This window comes from Ambystoma mexicanum, chromosome 10 (assembly GCF_040938575.1).
Source record: "Ambystoma mexicanum isolate Mex_15411 chromosome 10, UKY_AmexF1_1, whole genome shotgun sequence".
Classification (NCBI taxonomy): domain Eukaryota; kingdom Metazoa; phylum Chordata; class Amphibia; order Caudata; family Ambystomatidae; genus Ambystoma; species Ambystoma mexicanum.
Genome location: NC_090932.1, coordinates 1,622,895,406 through 1,622,913,860, shown reverse-complemented (window position 1 = coordinate 1,622,913,860; position 18,455 = coordinate 1,622,895,406). Strand labels below are relative to the sequence as shown.

The 18,455-nt window shown below is 47.5% G+C and overlaps 1 protein-coding gene across 8 annotated transcripts in view; it reads left to right on the top strand.

The window, feature by feature from the left end:
* Window positions 1-18,455, top strand: part of CHFR (checkpoint with forkhead and ring finger domains) — an 893,929-nt gene that overhangs the window by 354,658 nt on the left and 520,816 nt on the right. For all 8 annotated transcript variants that reach the window (XM_069620002.1, XM_069620000.1, XM_069619998.1 and 5 more), the window contains one exon: window positions 17,090-17,244. In XM_069620002.1, coding sequence (XP_069476103.1) covers window positions 17,090-17,244 — 155 coding nt within the window. The remainder of the gene's footprint in view (window positions 1-17,089; window positions 17,245-18,455) is intronic.

Genomic DNA, 18,455 nt, shown 5'->3' with positions numbered 1-18,455 from the left:
TCCGCTACGGAAGTCGAAACCCCCTCTAAGGAGCGCTTGCGCGCTTCGTCGTCTGTCCCCGGCCCCGACGGGCTCGGCTCACGCCCTGCTTATGGGGATGAACACCCCGGCGACACTGACGCACACAAAGACTCACATAAGCACACAACCCACGGCTCTTCTTCGTCTAAGACGAAAAGAGCTTCGGCGCCCAAGGAGACGCAGGTTCCACCGGCGGCCTCCTCGGACCGTTCGGGTTCGAAGCCCCTCTCGCAACCGCAGCCGCGACCAGCGACTGGGCTTTCGGCAAATAAGGGCGCCGCCCCCAAACCATCGGCCGGCGCGCATCAACAGAAGGCGCATACCGCCGTAGAGCGTTCGACACCCATAGCGTCGAAAACGCAAGCTTCCGCCGACAAACGAGTCGCCGAAAGCTTGGCGAGGATCGCTGTAGCCGACGCCCAGAAGCGTACGCCGAAGAACACGTCGAGCGCTACGCATAAGTCGAAAGACACGCCGAAAAAGCCAGAAGAAAGGCAGGGACTACCCCCTTCAGTCGGGGGGTCACCCAGCACACCTGAAGGTTTTTCGGAGGGCGACGGGACACTTTCCTCGACGCTTTGGGAGAGGTCGAGCCGTTTCCAGTTAGAGGACTCTATTTTTCCCCCGCCAGGCCGCTCTGGGGTACCCCATGAAACCATGGAAAGACTCCACCTCTGTATGGAGAGGATGGAAAGGTTTATGAATACCCAGACTTCTCAAACTCCCAAGAGGACTAGAGAAGGGCCTCAGGAGGACCCCAGGGCCAAAGATCCGAGGCTAGTCGATCCCCAGGTGGACACAGCCTCAGACTTCCATAACGTATACGACCTCACTGGGGAGGAAGAATACTTGGAGGAGGAGGATGATTTCATAGACGATGAAGTAGGACAGAACCGGGAGGAATGTCTGGAAGACTCGCCAGACATTATAGAAGAAGGCTTCCGAGAAGACACTGAAGAAGGACCTTCGCACCCCTGGCAATCCCCATCAGTGTATTCCGACACTGATGTCCTAAACCCTCCTGACAATTCACCGGTTAGGAACACGTCTCCGATTGACGATCAGCCCACTTTCAATGCACTGTTGCGCAGAGCAGCAGCACATTTCGAACTGGACACTGGGGAGCTCTCTCCAGAATTAGACTTTGTGGAAAAAGTAATTAAAGAGAAACCCCCGGTCAGCCAGACCATTCCCCTCCTAGCTTCAGTGAAGAGAAGAATCATCCCTTCGCTGACCACTCCCGCATTGATCAGAGGGGTCAATCCAAGAATTGAAAAACTTTTCACTCCTTCTCCCTCAGACACGCTCTACATTAGGGGACATTCCATTCCGGATTCCCTAGTAGTATCTAATACTAGAAAGAGGGCAGGGGTACCACTTTCCACCAGTGAGGCACCCCCTGACAAGGAGGGCAAAAGGCTATATGCCCTTGCAAAAAGAGTAACTTCCTCGGCTGCCTTCTCAGCAAGAATTGCGAACAACAATTCTTTGCTTGTTAGCTATGCAGACGCGCAGTGGGCCAAACTGCGCAAGGACGCCGAGGAAGCACCGGAGCCTTTACGTACACGCCTACTTTCAACTATTGGCGAAGGAACCCAGGTGAACCAGAGCATTGTAAAAAACTCTCTGGACGCGGCAGAAACAGCGGGACGTTCCCTGGTGCAGGGAATACTCCTAAAACGCAATGTATGGCTGCGCAACTCGGAGTTTAAACCGGAGACACAGGCGTCTTTATAAATAAACCTGTGGAAGACTCTAACCTATTCGGAAAAGCAGTGGATGAAGCTCTAGAGATGGCGAAAAAAGAGTTTGATACTATCAAGACTCTTGACCAAATCTCTAAGCCCACTACCAGACGCGGCTATGGCAACAAACGCTTTTTTCGTGGCCAACGCCAACAACAACAACAAAGTCAGCATCAACAATACCCTGCCACCAATTACCAGACCAATAGTGGGCAGTACAGCCAAAGAGGCCAACGCCGGGGTAAGGGGATAGGTCGGGGATCCACCCCCAGAGGCTCCCAAGCCCCCAACAACTCCAAGTGACGCGAAGATTCGCGTCCCCTCCCATGCAACACCGGTCGGGGGCCGGATAACATCCTTTCTTCCTGCATGGGAGGAGATAACGTCAGACCGTTGGGTACGTTCCACCGTAGCCCACGGATACGGTATCGAATTCAACAGTTCCCCATCCTACAGACCCCCGAGGGGACGTCGCATGACACCGGAACATCTTGCCATCCTTCTCCAAGAAGAACAACAACTGCTGGAAAAAGGAGCCATAGAGGTCGTGCCTCTATCTCAGGTAACGGAAAGGTATTTATTCAGTGTACTTCCTTGTACCCAAAAAGGATCTAACCATGCGCCCTGTATTAGATCTGCGCCCAGCGAACAAGTTTATCAAACCCCAAAAGTTTCGTATGGTAACCTTACAGGAAGTGATCCCACTGCTTTCTCAGGGAGATTACATGACAACATTGGACATGAAAGATGCATACTTTCATATTTTAATGTTGCCAGCGCACAGAAAATACCTCAGGTTCATGATAGAGGGCAAACACTACCAGTTCAAAGTGCTACCCTTCGGCATAGCATCAGCACCAAGGGTATTCACGAAGGTGCTGGCAGTGGCAGCGACCCACCCGCGCAGGTTGTCCATCCCAGTTTACCCTTACCTCGACGACTGGCTCATAACAGGGGATTCTTACGAAACATGCTTCTCCAATACCCAAAAGACGGTAGACCTTTTGTTCCAGTTGGGCTTCTCCATCAACGAAAAGAAGTCCAGTTTAGACCCCAGTCAAATCAAGCAATTCCTAGGGGCTCTAATTCAAACAAAGGACGGCCTCGTCTTCCCCTCCAAAGAGAGGGTCCAAAACATGCTGTTTCAGATCCCTCAATATGTGACCGGTCGAGAGGTGACGGTACGCAAAGCAATGCGCTTGCTAGGAATGATGGCGTTGTGTATTTATTTGGTACCTCACGCGCGCCTGCGCATGCGCCCAATGCAAGAGTGGCTCAACAGCCAGTGGTGTCAGGCCAGCGGACTATGGGAGGATCTAGTTGTGGTCTCGCAAGCCTTGGTTCTCTCGCTACGGTGGTGGACAAAGGAAAACATGGAAAAAGGGAAACTCTTTGCCACACCCGCGGCGGAAGCCACTCTAACCACAGACGCATCCCTCACAGGATGGGGGGCGCACCTATCCCATCAGACTGCTCACGGAGTGTGGACTCCGAACGTAGCATCCAAACACATAAATCTTCTGGAGCTACTAGCTGTGTTCAAGGCGCTAAGAGCCTTCCAGAAACACCTACAAGGCAAAACAGTAATGGTCCTTACAGACAGCACCACAGCCATGTACTACATCAACAAGCAAGGGGGCACCCACTCTCCAGGCCTGTCCAAGCTGGCCCAGAATATATGGAAGTGGGCTCTCAAACAGGACATGTTCCTACTATCACTACATGTACCCGGGGAACTCAATCTGCTGGCAGACAGTCTCAGCAGAGATTTCCCCCTGCCCAAAGAGTACGAATGGCGCCTGCACGAAGACATCGTCTTCGACGTCTTCACACAATGGGGGTTCCCAGAAATAGACCTGTTCGCAACCATGGAAAACTCACAATGCCTAAGTTACGCCTCCAGGTACCCCCAGAACCAATCCAAGGGGAACGGTCTGTCGATGCAATGGTCAGGGAAATTTGTTTACGCTTTTCCCCCGACTCCCCTTCTCAACAGAGTGGTGCACAAGATGCACCAGGAACAAGTGACCATGATACTAGTGGCCCCAATGTGGGCACGACAACCATGGTTCGCTCATTTGATGGAGATGCCTCTATCCCCCCCAGTAAAACTCCCCTGCCCGTACAACATGCTGTCTCAGGACAAGGGCAGGACTCTGCATCCATGCCCCCAGAACATGAACTTAGCAGCTTGGCTCCTGAGATCATAGAGTTCGGACATCTACAACTCCCGCAAAGATGCATGGACATCCTCAGGGAAGCCAGAAAACCGAACACTCGCCACTGCTATTCTAGCAAGTGGAAAAGATTTGTCATCTGGTGCAGGAGTAAAAGCATCAACCCTATTGACTGCTCTCCCACACATGTAGTCCTATACCTGACCCACCTATTGGATTCAGGTCTAGTGTTTAACTCCATTAAAGTACACCTAGCGGCACTTTCTGCATACACCACTTCCCAACTCAAAGTGTCGTGGTGGAGGATCCCTGTTATAAAGGCCTTCATGGAGGGAGTAAAGAGAATACACCCCCCGATAGCTGACCCAGCTCCCGGATGGGACCTTAATGTGGTACTTACCAAACTCATGGGCTCTCCTTTCGAACCCATGCACAAAGCATCTCTTAAACACCTCACGCTTAAGACTGCTTTTTTAATAGCTATCACCTCCATCAGAAGAGTAAGTGAACTTCAGGCTCTTTCTATTCTAGACCCCTTCGTTACAGTTCACAAAGATAAAGTGGTTCTACGCACTCACCCTAGGTTTGCTCCGAAATTTATTTCTAAATTCCACGTAAACCAATCTATAGAACTACCAACGTTCTTTCAAAATCCTTCCAATTTGGGAGAAAGGACTCTGCACACACTAGATGTACGCAGAGCGGTCATGTTCTACATGGAAAGAACCAGACCACTGAGGAAGACTAATCAGTTCTTCGTCTCGGTGGCAGCAGGAAGAGAAGGAGATGCGGTTTCAAAATCCACTATTTCTAGATGGATTGTCCAATGCATCACTCTCTGCTATACTCTTGCTAAGAGAGAACTGCCCTTTAGGCCAAGAGCACACTCTACTCGAGGCACGGGGGCATCCATAGCATTCATTGCAAATGTTCCCCTTGAGTCCCCTTGAGTCCATCTGCAAAGCGTACAAAACACTACTGTCTAGATACACACTCTAGGTCTGACTCCCAGGTGGGACAGGCAGTATTACGACACCTTTTCTCTACTGTTCCTTCTCATAACCCACCGCCAACTCCGGGTACTGCTCGCTAGTCTATGCACAGCATGTGATTCTAAGCAGATTAACAAACATCAGAAGAGAATGCATTACTTACCGTAAAAGCATTTCTGATGGTTGTATCTGCTTAGATTCACATGCGCCCACCCTTCCTCCCCGCTCGGATGGAAGGAACATAGACTTCCTTTATATATCTCTCTCTTTTCTGTACTCACTCACGTCTAGAAGGCTCCCTCAGGGCAGAAAAATACAAACAGAGGGACCTCGACTCGTGAGGGATTGTGGGTACAACGCACGTCACTATAGGGATAGTGTTTCAGACACGCCTTGTCGACGTCCCCTTTTTCGACTACGAAAAACAAAATGCAATACTCCGCAGTGACCACTGGATGTCGGACCTATGCACAGCATGTGAATCTAAGCAGATACAACCATCAGAAATGCTTTTACGGTAAGTAATGCATTCTCATATTACTCATCTGTTATTTGGTTGTAACTCTTCCCAAAAGTAATGTTTTGGTTTCACCAGATTATTCCTGTTAGGATAATTGTAGGAGTGTCCCCCAACTGGTTCTTGCTTTCCCTGACTTGCCGTTAGCTGTCCAGAATAAGTCTGCATTAGGTCGGTCCTACCTACCTAGAATAACTTTGAGTCATTAGGTAAGTGTACAGTTGGGTTTTAATTTCCCTGTGCTGTTTTAGACAGACACAAAAAGAGTCTTGGGTTTATACCCTCCCCAAGTTACTGATAGCTCCTTGAAAAGGTATATGGGTTTTACTTACCTTGAGTTAGCTGTGTGTTATCCCAAAATTAGTTACAGGTTTTTACTAACCTAGTATAACTGTGTTATCACAAAAGTAGTTATAGGTTTTTACGGTTCTTGGTCATTTGGTCGAAAATAAATGGTAGACAGGACAATTGGTCGACACCAAAAGGTCGACAGGTCAACTGGTCGAATTTTTTTGTTTTTTTACAATTTTCTTTTTTTTGGGGGGGGGGGGTCCACCCCAACCCCCTTTTTTTTGCTAAAAAACCCTTTTTTCCCTAAACGAAAACCTAAATAAATATATATAAATTAAAAAAAAATTCCACCATTTGACCTGTCGACCAAATTGTGTCGACCAATTGTCCTGTCGACCATTTGACTGGACACCGTTTTTTTACTGCATCTAGAAGAAGTGTTCCACTAGTCACAAAACGTATATTGTCCACTTGACTGATTGTGATTTGTTGCTGAGTGTCATCGTACATCTGGTAGGGTCTACTACCCTTGAATTACTTAATGTAATCTGAAAGTAACCATTGGTTTTTACTCCCCAAGAATAGATGTGATCTATACTGAATGTGTATGAAAAGGTTTGACTTCCTTAGAACTGCTGTTAAGGTTTATGCTTTTGTCTGCGCACCTTCAAGCATAGTGTTCTGTTTTTATAATTGTGATTACATATAATGTGTGTTGGTACTCATTTACCCCTAGATGTAGTGTTTCTTTGGACCATTTGTATTACAATTTAATTTGTACTGATTTTACAGCCCTCCTAAGATAAGCCTGGCTGCTCTGTCTAGGCTACCAACAAACTTAATCTTGCATCTAGCTTCAGCACAAGAGCCTGGCCTCTCCACTGCCGCCATCAGGGCGTCCTTTAATTCTTCTCGCAACCCCCTGTAGAAAAGAGAAGGTCTTTTCTCCTCAGGCCAAGCACTTTCCAAAACTAATGATCGCAATTGAGTAATATAAACTGTCAAATCCTTGTTTCCTTGTTTTAATTCTAATAACTCGCTGTCAACCACACACTGAGTTAAAGTTTGCCTGTCAAACATTTTACAAAACTCAGCCTTGAATAGCTCCCAACTTTTTAACTCCCTCGCCCCCACTTACAACCAAAGGAACTGACCAAGCTGCCACCTCGCCTGACAAGTATGAAATTAAAAAAGCAACTTTAGCTCTGTCATTGGGAAACAAATCGGGTTTACACATGTAATGCAACTCGCATTGCATCAAAAAAGACTTAAACTTTTGTTGATCTCCTGAAAAAAGATAGGGCTGGGCCAATGGAGTTGTTACCACAGAAATCACTTGTGCAAAACCCCCACCCCATCCCCCTTCGCTTCTCCACTCCTCTAACTCCCCCTGCCGTTCCAGCTTCAGACTCCGGATACAACCCTGGTGGTTCGCCATCACAACTCCATCCCGAAACACTAGGTTTTTCTTCCTCCACACCTCCCTTGCTCACCATGAGACTTAACTCTTTTAACCGAACACTTAACTCAGTAGTCTCATTTCTTGACTTCAACATTTCTTCTCTCATATCAGAGAACATCTTAGCTGAAGAGCCTAGTGACACATCCGCCTATGACTCCATCTCTGCTCAGGCAGGTCTTTAACGTGGGCCTTTCATTCTATCGGGTCCCAGTGCCAAAATCCTGAAGGAGCAGACTAATAGCCCACCAGAATCCCCAAACCGGTTCACCCAGCAATCAGTTGAACAACTACTGAGTTGACCAGCCCGGGGGAAAAGGGGAATTGGAAAAAATAACAATCAGAATTCCTCCAGCCTCCTTTTAATCTTGGAACTCAGGAGAACCTGCAAGTAACCCATTACTGATTAGCTTCCACTAAATTCACCTGCTCTTGAGAAGTAATATATTGTTCTACTTAAAACTCACTAGTTACCTGCCTAGAGACTCCTAAGGAAATTGTGAGAATTCTTATTTCGAAGGGATTGTGTCCTCCGACGTATTCCTCATCTTAGATATATCCTTCCAGCTCTGCTGGCCTCGGAAAATTTTTTCTCTAGAGGGCGCTGCGCGTCGACGTCCCTCGACAGCCGCCGTATCGACGCTCGACGTCATCCTGCCTATAAAGGCTGCACGCAGGGTCCGTTGCTCAGTTCCATTTTTCTGCGCTTACTCGGTGCCTCGGAATACCGTTGCTCAGTTCTTAGTCAGATTAATCCTATTTACCTCGAGTTATTCGATCCATACTCGATGGCTTCCTCGTCGGAACCGACAACTCCTCGATCCGGCTTCAAAAAATGTCGAGATTGTGGGAAAAAGATGTCGTTGACCGATCCTCACAGAAATTGTCTGTGGTGCTTGGGAGCTGAACACCATTGTTCGGAATGCAAGGACTGTATGTCCATGACAGCTAAGGCCCTGAAGGAGCGTAGGGGGAAGCTGGAGAAAGGTAAGACTTTTAAAGCTTCTTCTTCGTCGACGAAGTCGAGACATTCGTCTCCTCGTCACCATTCGCGCTCCAGGTCTCGGAGTGGGTCTCGTCACTCCTCGAGATCGAAGCACTCGAAGAGGAGGCGTCGAAGATCCCCTTCTCCGTCTTCCTCTTCCTCTGTTTCGCCAAAAAGAATCCCTTGCCCCACGAAACATAGTTCCCGGGCTGAATGGGAGGAATTCCGAAAGAATATGATGAGCGTCTTCGAGAAAGCAGCCTCGACCCCCTCGAAGACTGCCGAGAGCGATGCTCTGGTCGAAAGACCCGAAGGTCAAAAACGCCGCGAGTCGCAGTACCCGGCGAAAGAAACCTCTCGAGCGCGTTTCGAACCCTCGAGCAGGACTATGACCTCCAAACCTTCCTCCTCCTCGACGGTTCCGTCGGCGCCGTTGTCGAGGGGACCTTCGACACACGGGTCTGTCGACTCGACGCCGGCCTCGACACCGGCGTCGACGCCAAGAAAAGTCACGGTGACCACACATCCAGTGACTATCCCCAGGCCCTCGACGTCGATATTGTCGAGTAGAATTCCAATTCTGTCGAGGTCCTCGAGGCCTCCACCTCTGTTTTCGACGCCACGCTCGAAGCCTTCGGCGTCGACGACATCGACGTTTTCGAGGCCAATAATGACAAGTTCGGCACCCTCTGCCTTGGAAATGGGATTTACTCCCTTTATGAGTTCAGAACAATTGAGAACTATATCCTCAATTTTAGAAGAGGGTGATTTGTCTGAACAAGACACTTTTGAGTTACAGGGACCTGTAACCCCAATTAGAGAGGTATTTTCCTCTGAAGAGCGCAGATTAAAGGATCTTCATGATTCTTTACATGAGGCAAGTGGGTTAGACACTTCCCCTGAGGTGGATTTTGCTAAGCCAGACCCGGGGGAGCATGCTGAAACCCCCTACAGAGCCTTAATGGCCAGGATTACAGAGTTCATGGGGTGGACTGCACCTTCACAATCTTTCCAGCAAGATGACCTCACGGATATTCTTGACAAAGGCCCACAAGAGGATCCTGTGGTGCCCTTTCATAAAGCTCTTCAGAGAAAGATCATGACAAACTGGGAAACCCCAGATGTAATACCAGCAGTAAATAAAAAACTGTCTGCAAAGTTCAGGGTATCTTCCACAGACCCAGAGTTTTTGTCTAAACATCCATCCCCAGAAAGTCTGGTGGTACAAGCAGCATCCTCTACCGATGTCAAGACGGCTTATCCTACAGTCCCACAGGACAGGGACGATAAAAAATATGATGCTATGGCAAAGAAAGTCTTTTCAGCATGTAGCATGGCGTTAAAGTCTGTTAATGCTACTTGCACCCTTGCTAGGTTCAGCCATACACTTTGGGAGTGTGCTTCTACAGCGGCTGACTGCATCCCGGAGGGAGAAGAAAGGGATGCGTTCCTGAATATTATACAGGACGGTAAAGACGCTATGTGCGAATCCCTCCAGACGGGCATTGATTCGGCTGACGGTATCAGCAGAGCAATGGCGGCAAGTACATCAACCAGGAGATTCGCTTGGGTGAGAAAGTCGGGTTTTGCCCCAGATGTGCAAGCCAGGCTCTTGAACATGCCATTCGATGGCTCTTCTTTGTTCGGGAAAAAGGCGGATGACAGTTTAGAGAAACTGCAAACTTCAAAAGCTGCAGCAAAATCCCTAGGAGCTGCAATCCGTCAGACTCCTTTTCGTCCCACAGGAACCTCTGCGAGGGGCAAGTCCTTTTGCTTCTACTCCGCATTCGGAAGAGGTAGAGGACGACTGGCTCAAAGGGGTCAAAGAAGAACTACCCGAGGTGGACGGGGTAGATATTCTAAAGCCGCAGCAACAGCAGGTGCCTCTTTACCATCGGCTTCTGCATCAGCCTCCCCAAAACCACTCTGAGGACTCCCCTCACAGGACACTTGTAGGAGGCAGGTTGACCCAACATCTGACGGTATGGCAGGCTATCACGTCAGATGCTTGGGCATTGGAAACAGTCGCCCAAGGTTACTGCCTGCCTTTCCTACGTATACCTCAGAGTCATCCACCGGGGATCAGCTCTCAGAAAGCTCCAGATCCGCTCCTCTTGCAGGAAATTTTGGACCTGCTAGAGAAAGGTGCCATAGAACCGGTACCTGTAGCGGAGAGGGACAAGGGCTGGTACTCCCCTTACTTTCTCATTCCGAAGAAAGACGGAGGACTGAGACCCATCTTGGACTTGCGAGAATTGAACAAATTCCTCAGAAAAGACAAATTCAAGATGGTCACTCTTTCTCAGATCCTCCAGGCCCTCCAGTTTCAGGACTGATTGGTATCTCTGGACCTTCAGGACGCTTATTTCCATGTGCCTATCCATCTCAAACACAGGAAATACCTGAGGTTCGCAATTGGCAACTCTCACTATCAATTTCGAGTACTGCCATTTGGGCTGACCTCCGCCCTGAGGGTCTTCATCAAGTTAATGTCGGTAGTGCCTGCAAGTCTAAGGAGGGAAGGGATTCACGTCTACCCCTACCTGGACGATTGGCTGATCAGGGCTGTTTCTCCGGAGCAAGCTCAGATCCAGCTAAATCACGTGTGCCATTTCCTTCACAGACTGGGCTTCTCCCTCAATTTAAAGAAGTCACAAATGATACCATCGCAGAGACTCCAGTTCATAGGAGCGATCCTGGATACCCCTGTGCAGAGAGGCGATGCAGCTCTGGTTTTGGGCAATCCAAGAAGGAATCTCTCTATCGGCAGCTCACCTAGCCGGAGAGAAGAACTTGACAGCGGACGCTCTGAGCAGGCAGAACACAGTCTCCCACGAGTGGGAGCTAGCTCAGGAAGTCCTTCAAGAGATCTTCGCCCTTTGGGGAACCCCTCAGGTAGATCTGTTCGCCACCAGCCTAAACAGGAAATGCGACCTGTTCTGCTCAAGGGAATTTCCTCCGAGAGGAGCTCTGGGAGACGCGTTCATAGTGGACTGGGAGTTTCCGCTTCTGTACGCGTTCCCACCGGTCCCTGTCATTCCTCAAATGATCAGGAGGTTGAGAAGATTCCGGCAAACCATGATCCTAATTGCCCCGGATTGGGCCAGGAGAACGTGGTACCCGGACCTTCTAGACTTGTCCATCTGCCCTCCAATTCGACTTCCTCTCAGAGAGAACCTACTCTCACAGAAGGGAGGTCAGGTTCTCCATCCAGACATCAAAACCCTCAACCTTCACCCTTGGCTTCTGAACGGCTGAGGTACAAGGATTGGGACCTCCCTGATGATGATATGGAGGTGTTGCTTTCGGCAAGGAGGCCAGCAACAAAGTCTTTATACCGCTGCCGTTGGAACAGATTTTGCAGCTGGTGTAGAGAACAGAATATCGACCCATTTTCATGTGGTACACCAATGGTTTTGTCCTTCCTACTATATTTGGCAAATTCAGGCCTTCAAGTTGGCACCATTAAGGGCTATCTCGCAGCGCTATCCATCTTTAAGCGTACTGCGGAAGAACCATCCTATTTCAAATTACCCTTGGTAATACAGTTTCTAAAGGGGTTAACCAATGTTTATCCCCCAAGACCATTCCAAGTTCCCCTATGGGATTTAGACTTAGTACTAACTTTCCTGATGGGTACACCTTTCGAACCTCTCCATTCTTGTTCGTTAAGATTCCTTACCCTTAAGACTGTTTTATTAATAGCACTTACATCTGCTAGAAGGGTGAGCGAATTACAAGCTCTTTCTTGTAAACCCCCTCATACAATCTTTCACAAAGACAAAGTTGTCCTGCAAGTGAAGCCTAATTTCCTCCCAAAGGTGGTTTCTGAATTCCATATCACTCAGAAGATTACCCTACCATCTTTCTATCCTCCTCCTCACCCAGGGAAAGAGGAAGAGCGGTTACACAGACTAGACCCTAGGAGGGCTTTAAGTTTTTACATCAGTAGACTAGCCAGGATAAGACAGGCAGACCAGCTGTTTGTAGGTTACGCAGGTCACAAGCTGGGGTTACCAATAACTAAGCAGACCATTTCCAGATGGATCATTCTAGCCATTCTGGAATGTTATAAACTGGCAGTGAAAGAGCCCCCTCAAAACCTTAGGGATCATTCGACCAGAGGTATTGCAGCTTCATCGGCCCTCAAAAGAGGCGTGCCGGTTAAAGACATATGTGCGGCCGCTACATGGTCGTCTGTCCATACCTTTACACGTTTTTACAATCTGGATTCCTCCTCCAGTGAAGAGACTAGGTTTGGAAGGGCTGTACTGCATTCTATTCATCAATAGAAGACAGCGTGAAGTCAGTACTCCCTCCTCCGAATATAGAATACTGCTATGGGAGCCTATCTAACATGAGGAATACGTCGGAGGACACAATCCCTTCGAAGAACAAGTTACTTCTTACCTTGTAACGTTCTTTCGACGGGATGTTCCTCCGACGTATTCCTCATCAACCCTCCCATCCATCCCTGCAGTTCTACTTCCCTTGTTGTTGCAGCTTATGCTCCTTCAGGGTGATTAGTCTAGTCCAGACAGTAATACTGTGGGCTACAAAACGGAACTGAGCAACGGACGCTGCGCGCAGCCTTTATAGGCAGGATGACATCGAGCGTCGATACGGCGGCTGTCGAGGGACATCGACTCGAGGGACGTCGACGCGCAGCGCCCTCTAGAGAAAAAATTTTCCGAGGCCAGCAGAGCTGGAAGGATATATCTAAGATGAGGAATACGTCGGAGGAACATCCCGTTGAAAGAACGTTACAAGGTAAGAAGTAACTTGTTCTTTGCTGCCATCATGCAATATGTCCTGTACTGCTAAACTCTGTGACTTCTTAATCATCTTCTCCTGTAGATTACTCACTGGAAACATATTTTAACCCATATATATATAGGTTTAAGCTTCTTCACTCTGTTGTAATGTAGTCTTGTCCTGCCACTGGCCTGGATGTTTGCTGTAGAATGTTGGTGCATGAATGCAGCTCAGGAGAATGTTGGGTGGATCTGTGTGGTAATGTTCTATGAGTGTTAGTTGGGGGCCTGAGCTGGGTTGAATGGTTGGCCGGTGGGTCTGCTCCTTTGTTAGTGATGTTAATACCTTCCTATGTCCCTGTCTAGGTCTACGCGTGCTGTAAATAAATGAAGAGTAACTGGAGTATTGTACAGATTGTACTTATGTGAATAAAGCCTACCTGGAACCAAACCTAGAGTACAGCTGGTCTGTACTTCAGTGATACATCCTGAATGTCTAGCATAAGGCTTTACAACACACTCTTCTTTTAAAACTTGCACTGCTCTCATTATAGAGTTCTTAATGCTGTCTCAAGAGTTCAAAACATTTTCAAAAACTTTTTACAAATGAAAAACATATGATGCTTTGTCTTTGTGAACTTTAACTCCATCTGACTAGTAATTATTTTTATAGTACAGTTAAATGTACACATGATGTACACACGTAGCTTGCCACTCTTCTATTGACTGCTTTCGCTGTTCTTTGATGACGTTAATTTGCCTCGTAGCACTTGTTGCTTTTCACGCCATTTGCGCTTTTTAAATTGTTCTGCTGCGTGTCTACTCCTTTTCACTTTAATTCTTCAAATGGAGTCGCACGGGCGCGCGCATTACCTGCTGTTGGCACGCTGCTTCCATAAATACTTCAAAGACCTCTCTCTGTATTCCGCGCACTCGATTCACTGACCGCCAGTCGCTGCCTCAGCTGATCATTGTCTCGGCGCTGTGCCCCTCAGCTGAACGAATTCGTACGATGCCACTCATTCAACTTTCTAATGCACGCAATAGCATGCTGCCGTGGTCCTTTCCTCGAACGCGAGGGGATTCACGACGCACATAAAGCGATTAACTTGCCCTGAGGCCCAAGGGCATGTTGGTGCGTTACAAAAATTAAAATAAAATATAAATAAATATTGCAATGTTTTTCATTTGAGCAAGCCTCTTTTCAAACTAACGATAGCTGGTGATATCAGTGCACACACGCTTGTAATTCTCTGTTGACGGTTCAATTATTTACAGTTCAAGACAACTTAACTGAATTTGGAATAATCTCTTTTACAGACTGATGACTACGATTTCAGATTGCCTTTAGCTTAAGAATAAAACAACTCAGTACATGCAGCTTCCACGCTGTTCGTTATATTTTAAACACTTTTCTTGAGACAATTTAGTCTTCACTTCAGTCACTTATCTGATTTAAATCTCTGGCTCTTTCAGGTGAACTGCTTCTAGGAAGTGTCTTCTTTTCTCTTGTTACTACTCTTGAGCGCTCTGACCACTCCTTTCATCTCTTGAATGAAAGGCAGTTTAGAACACCTCCTGATGTTCCAAACTGCATCACAAAATCCTCCAGGCCAATCACTGCTTTGCAGGAAGTTGTCCATCTTGAACTGGGACTACAGTAGCTGGCTGAGTGTTGTTACGGAACAAGATATTCACAACCAATTCAACCCTGCCCAGCCACTACCAATGCCACCCAAGAGTACCTAAACCATTAACTCCTGTTACCTCTGTCACCTGAGTTCCTGACTGTACAGCCTTATACTAAGAGTGGAGTCTTGTACTGCCTCAGTTGAATGGTTTTGATGAAGTTGGGTAGAACTCATACTGCACCATTGGGCTTACAATTTGGTACCCCTAATGTCTCAGATTAATTCATTTCTGAAGAGCCTAGAATAAAAGACGTGTATGAAAACTTACTTACAGAGAGGTATAGATACCTCTCCAAAATTGGAATTTGGGAAGCCAGATCCTTCTGACCATGCTGACTCTTCATATAGGCATCTGATGAGCAAGATGGTTGAGTTTTTGGGTTGGAGTAGGCCTGCACCATCATTTGAGCAGCATGATCTAACTGATATACTGGATCAAGATCCCCAGAGAGATCCAATTTTACCTTTTCATGTTGCCGTCAAAAAAAAGGGTCACATCTAATTGGGAAACAGAAACTGCAGCTGCAGTAAATACAAACGCCTCAAAAAAATATAGGCCATCCAACAGTGACCCAGAATATTTGACAAAACACCCGACACCGGAGAGTTTGGTGGTTCAGGCAGCCACGTCCACGAAGCAATCTGCATACGTCCACGAATCCCCTTCCATCCCTTCCGATAGGGATGACAATCGAGTGGATGCTTGGGCTCGAAAAATATTTACTGCTGGAAGTATGGCTTTGAAATCAGCTAACCCTACTTGTGCCTTGTCAAAATGTGCGTTTAGCCTGTGGGATTTAGTAACTATGGTGGCTGACCACATCCCGGAAGGGGAAGAAAGAGGCGGCTTCCTGGCTATCATGAAGGATGGTAAGGAGGCAATGTGTGAATGCCTCCATTCAGGTGAGGTCAGGTCGGGATACTGCAGCTAGCATTAGCAGATCCATGGCAACTAGTACTGTGCTGTGCAGATTTGTGTGGTTGAGAAGTCCGGATTTGCACCAGATGTACAAGCTAGACTCCTCAATATGCCTTTTGATGGCTCGAAGCTGTTTCGCAGCAAGGCTGATGAAAGTTTGGTAAAGCTGCAGACCTCAAAAGCAGCAGCTAAATCTCCTTGTGCTGCCATTGGACAGCCTCAACATTCCTACCCCAGTGCATCATCTTGGAGGCGTAAGTCTGTTCGAGCCTACTCCTCAGTTGGAAGAGCGAGAGAACAAACCAGTCCTAGAGGTTAGAGGAGATTCCCTTGTGGTGGACGAGGGAGAGTTACAAAATCAGCCCAAGCAAGGGCAGCTTTGCCCTCAGCCGCTGCTTCAGCCACCTCAAAACCACTCTGAGGCCTTAGCCCACATGACCCCAGTGGGAGGCAGACTTTCTTCAGATGCTTGGGAACTGGAAACAGTAGCCCAAGGTTAATGCCTTCCTTTTCTAAAAATGCCTCAGGATCATGCACCGGGGAACAACGCTTTAAAAATGTCAGATTTGCTCCTTGTGCAGGAAATTTTGACCCTGTTAGAGAAAGGTGCAATCGAACCGGTACCTGTGGTGGAGAGCAACAAGGATTGGTACTCCCCGTACTTTCTAATTCCCAAAAGGGACAGAGGATTGAGACCCATCTTGGACTAAAGAAACTTGACCTCCAGGAAGGAAGGACAGGTTCAAGATGGTTACCCTTTCTCAGATCCTTCAGGCCCTCCACTCCAGGATTGGATGGTATCATTGAACCTCCAAGATATTTACTTTCATGTGCCTCTCCATCACAAGCACAGAAGGTACCTGAGGTTCGCGGTTCTCATTATCAATTTCGAATTCTGCCATTCCGGCGGACATCCGCCCCAGGGATTTTCACCAAGTTAATGAATGGTCTGGCGAGAAAATTTTTCCGAAGCAGCTGAACCTGGAAAGATCTTATCAAAAGATGAGGAATACGTGGGAGCAACATCCAATCGAAAGAACATTACCATGGGTAAGTAACTTGTTCTTTTCAAGTAATCCCTCTTTTCTCTTGCAAAGTAACAACCCTGGCCTGTATATTGATGCTTGTTCCATTGTGTACGTGTTGTTGCACCCCGATGCCCTAGGCTTTTGGCACATTAGAAATAAATTATTTTTAAAAAAATGATGTGCATCTCTCGATGTTAACAGTATTGTCTCATCCTATATCGATTTTGAAATGATATTCATATATCATCAAAAACTCAATATAACGCCAAGCCCTAGTCAGGTTTGTGGCTTCAATGCATGGTCTCCGACCATCAGGGCTGAAGTGCATGAATAGAGCTGGTGATACAATATTCTTAAAGTGGCAGCATATGCTACCGTCCAGGACTGTGGTCAATCAGTAGACCTGTGTGGTACCCCTTTACTGGACCATAGTCCTGTTCGGCGGTCTATTCTAGTTTTCAATCTGGATTTGTTGTTTCGTCGCTAATGGCACTTTTTCTTTTCCTGCAGTTTACAGCCCTGTATGCACACCTTCTGCGCTGCCTGCTACTCTGGGTGGATGGACCGATCCTCCCTTTGCCCAACCTGTCGCTGTCCAGTGGAGCGGATCTGCAAAAACCACATCCTAAACAACTTGGTGGAGGCCTACCTCATTGACCATCCAGGTCAGTACACAAGAGTCAAAAAGGTCCATGCATTTACTGGTTCACCAAAAATGCACTTATTCCCTAACACTCTTTTATATGTGTTTAAAACATGAATAAACTATATTGTTGTTTTCTCATTTAGTGATTTTCTTTTCATGGATATTGGAACTACATTTTACTGAGTGGGTTATGAATATGTGACACAGCTTGCCCTATGTTTTGACCACTACAGGCTCTTTGTCCTTGGATGGTAGGGAGAATGTTCATTTTAGTGTTTAATTTCTCCCACCTTAGAGACACCCAGCTCTTTTGCTGAACTTTGGGAACTTTGCAGTCTGACAAACTCCATAGGCATCATCTTTTTACATTGTGTCACACAGGACCTTCGGTGGAGTGACACAGGGAAGTCTTCCAGATTTCCCAAAGGTGTAAATACCTTCTCTTGGTTGGACTACTGTTTCCAAGAGCAGTGAAGTGAAATTGACTTTACTTACATTTGTAACTTTCTAGACCCAGCACACACTATCTTACAATAGGGTGCTGGAGGGGTTACTTGGTATCCCCTTTGTCTAGTTTCTCATGTAACATTTTTATGTTACCCTTTCTACAATTAATGAGTGGTGGCAGGGGTTGACTTTTTCCTACCATTGTGTGTTTCTTCCGCGGGCTGCAATTGCAGCTGCTATAAAGCACCCATCGGTGCCCATTTTGTCAAAATGGCCTGGTCTTCTTTTTTCACCATTTCTTGTTGGAAAGGTCCTTCTTGAGATTTACTCTGCGCGCCAAACCAGGTTTGGTCTCTTTGTTCGTTTTGTCTTTGGCGGGATTCACTGGTGAAGCCCAGCTCTGGCTCCAGCGTGTCTGGCAGGGAGCAGGAAGTGAGGGAGGTGCCCGAAACTCCCTGTGGCTTTATCCCCTTGGTTACAGGAATGCACCCAAAGGTGATTGGCCGGCTGGCTGTCCTTGGAGGACAGCCACCCTGCTGTGTGAGTGACAGCTCGGCTGTAAATGAATAGGAGAAACCTTCATAAAAGGTGAGGCTTTTGGATTGGGAAGGCAGTGTCGACCACTGGACGAAGGAATCCGAAAAAGAACTTGGAATAGATGCCTGCTGCAACTCCTGGACAGTTGGTTTGCCCGGTGAAGCCCTGCTGCTGTGCTGAAGCTCCAAATTCACCTCGACTGGAGAAGTCCTGCAAGGACGACTTCTTCCCTTCAGTTGGTGGGAC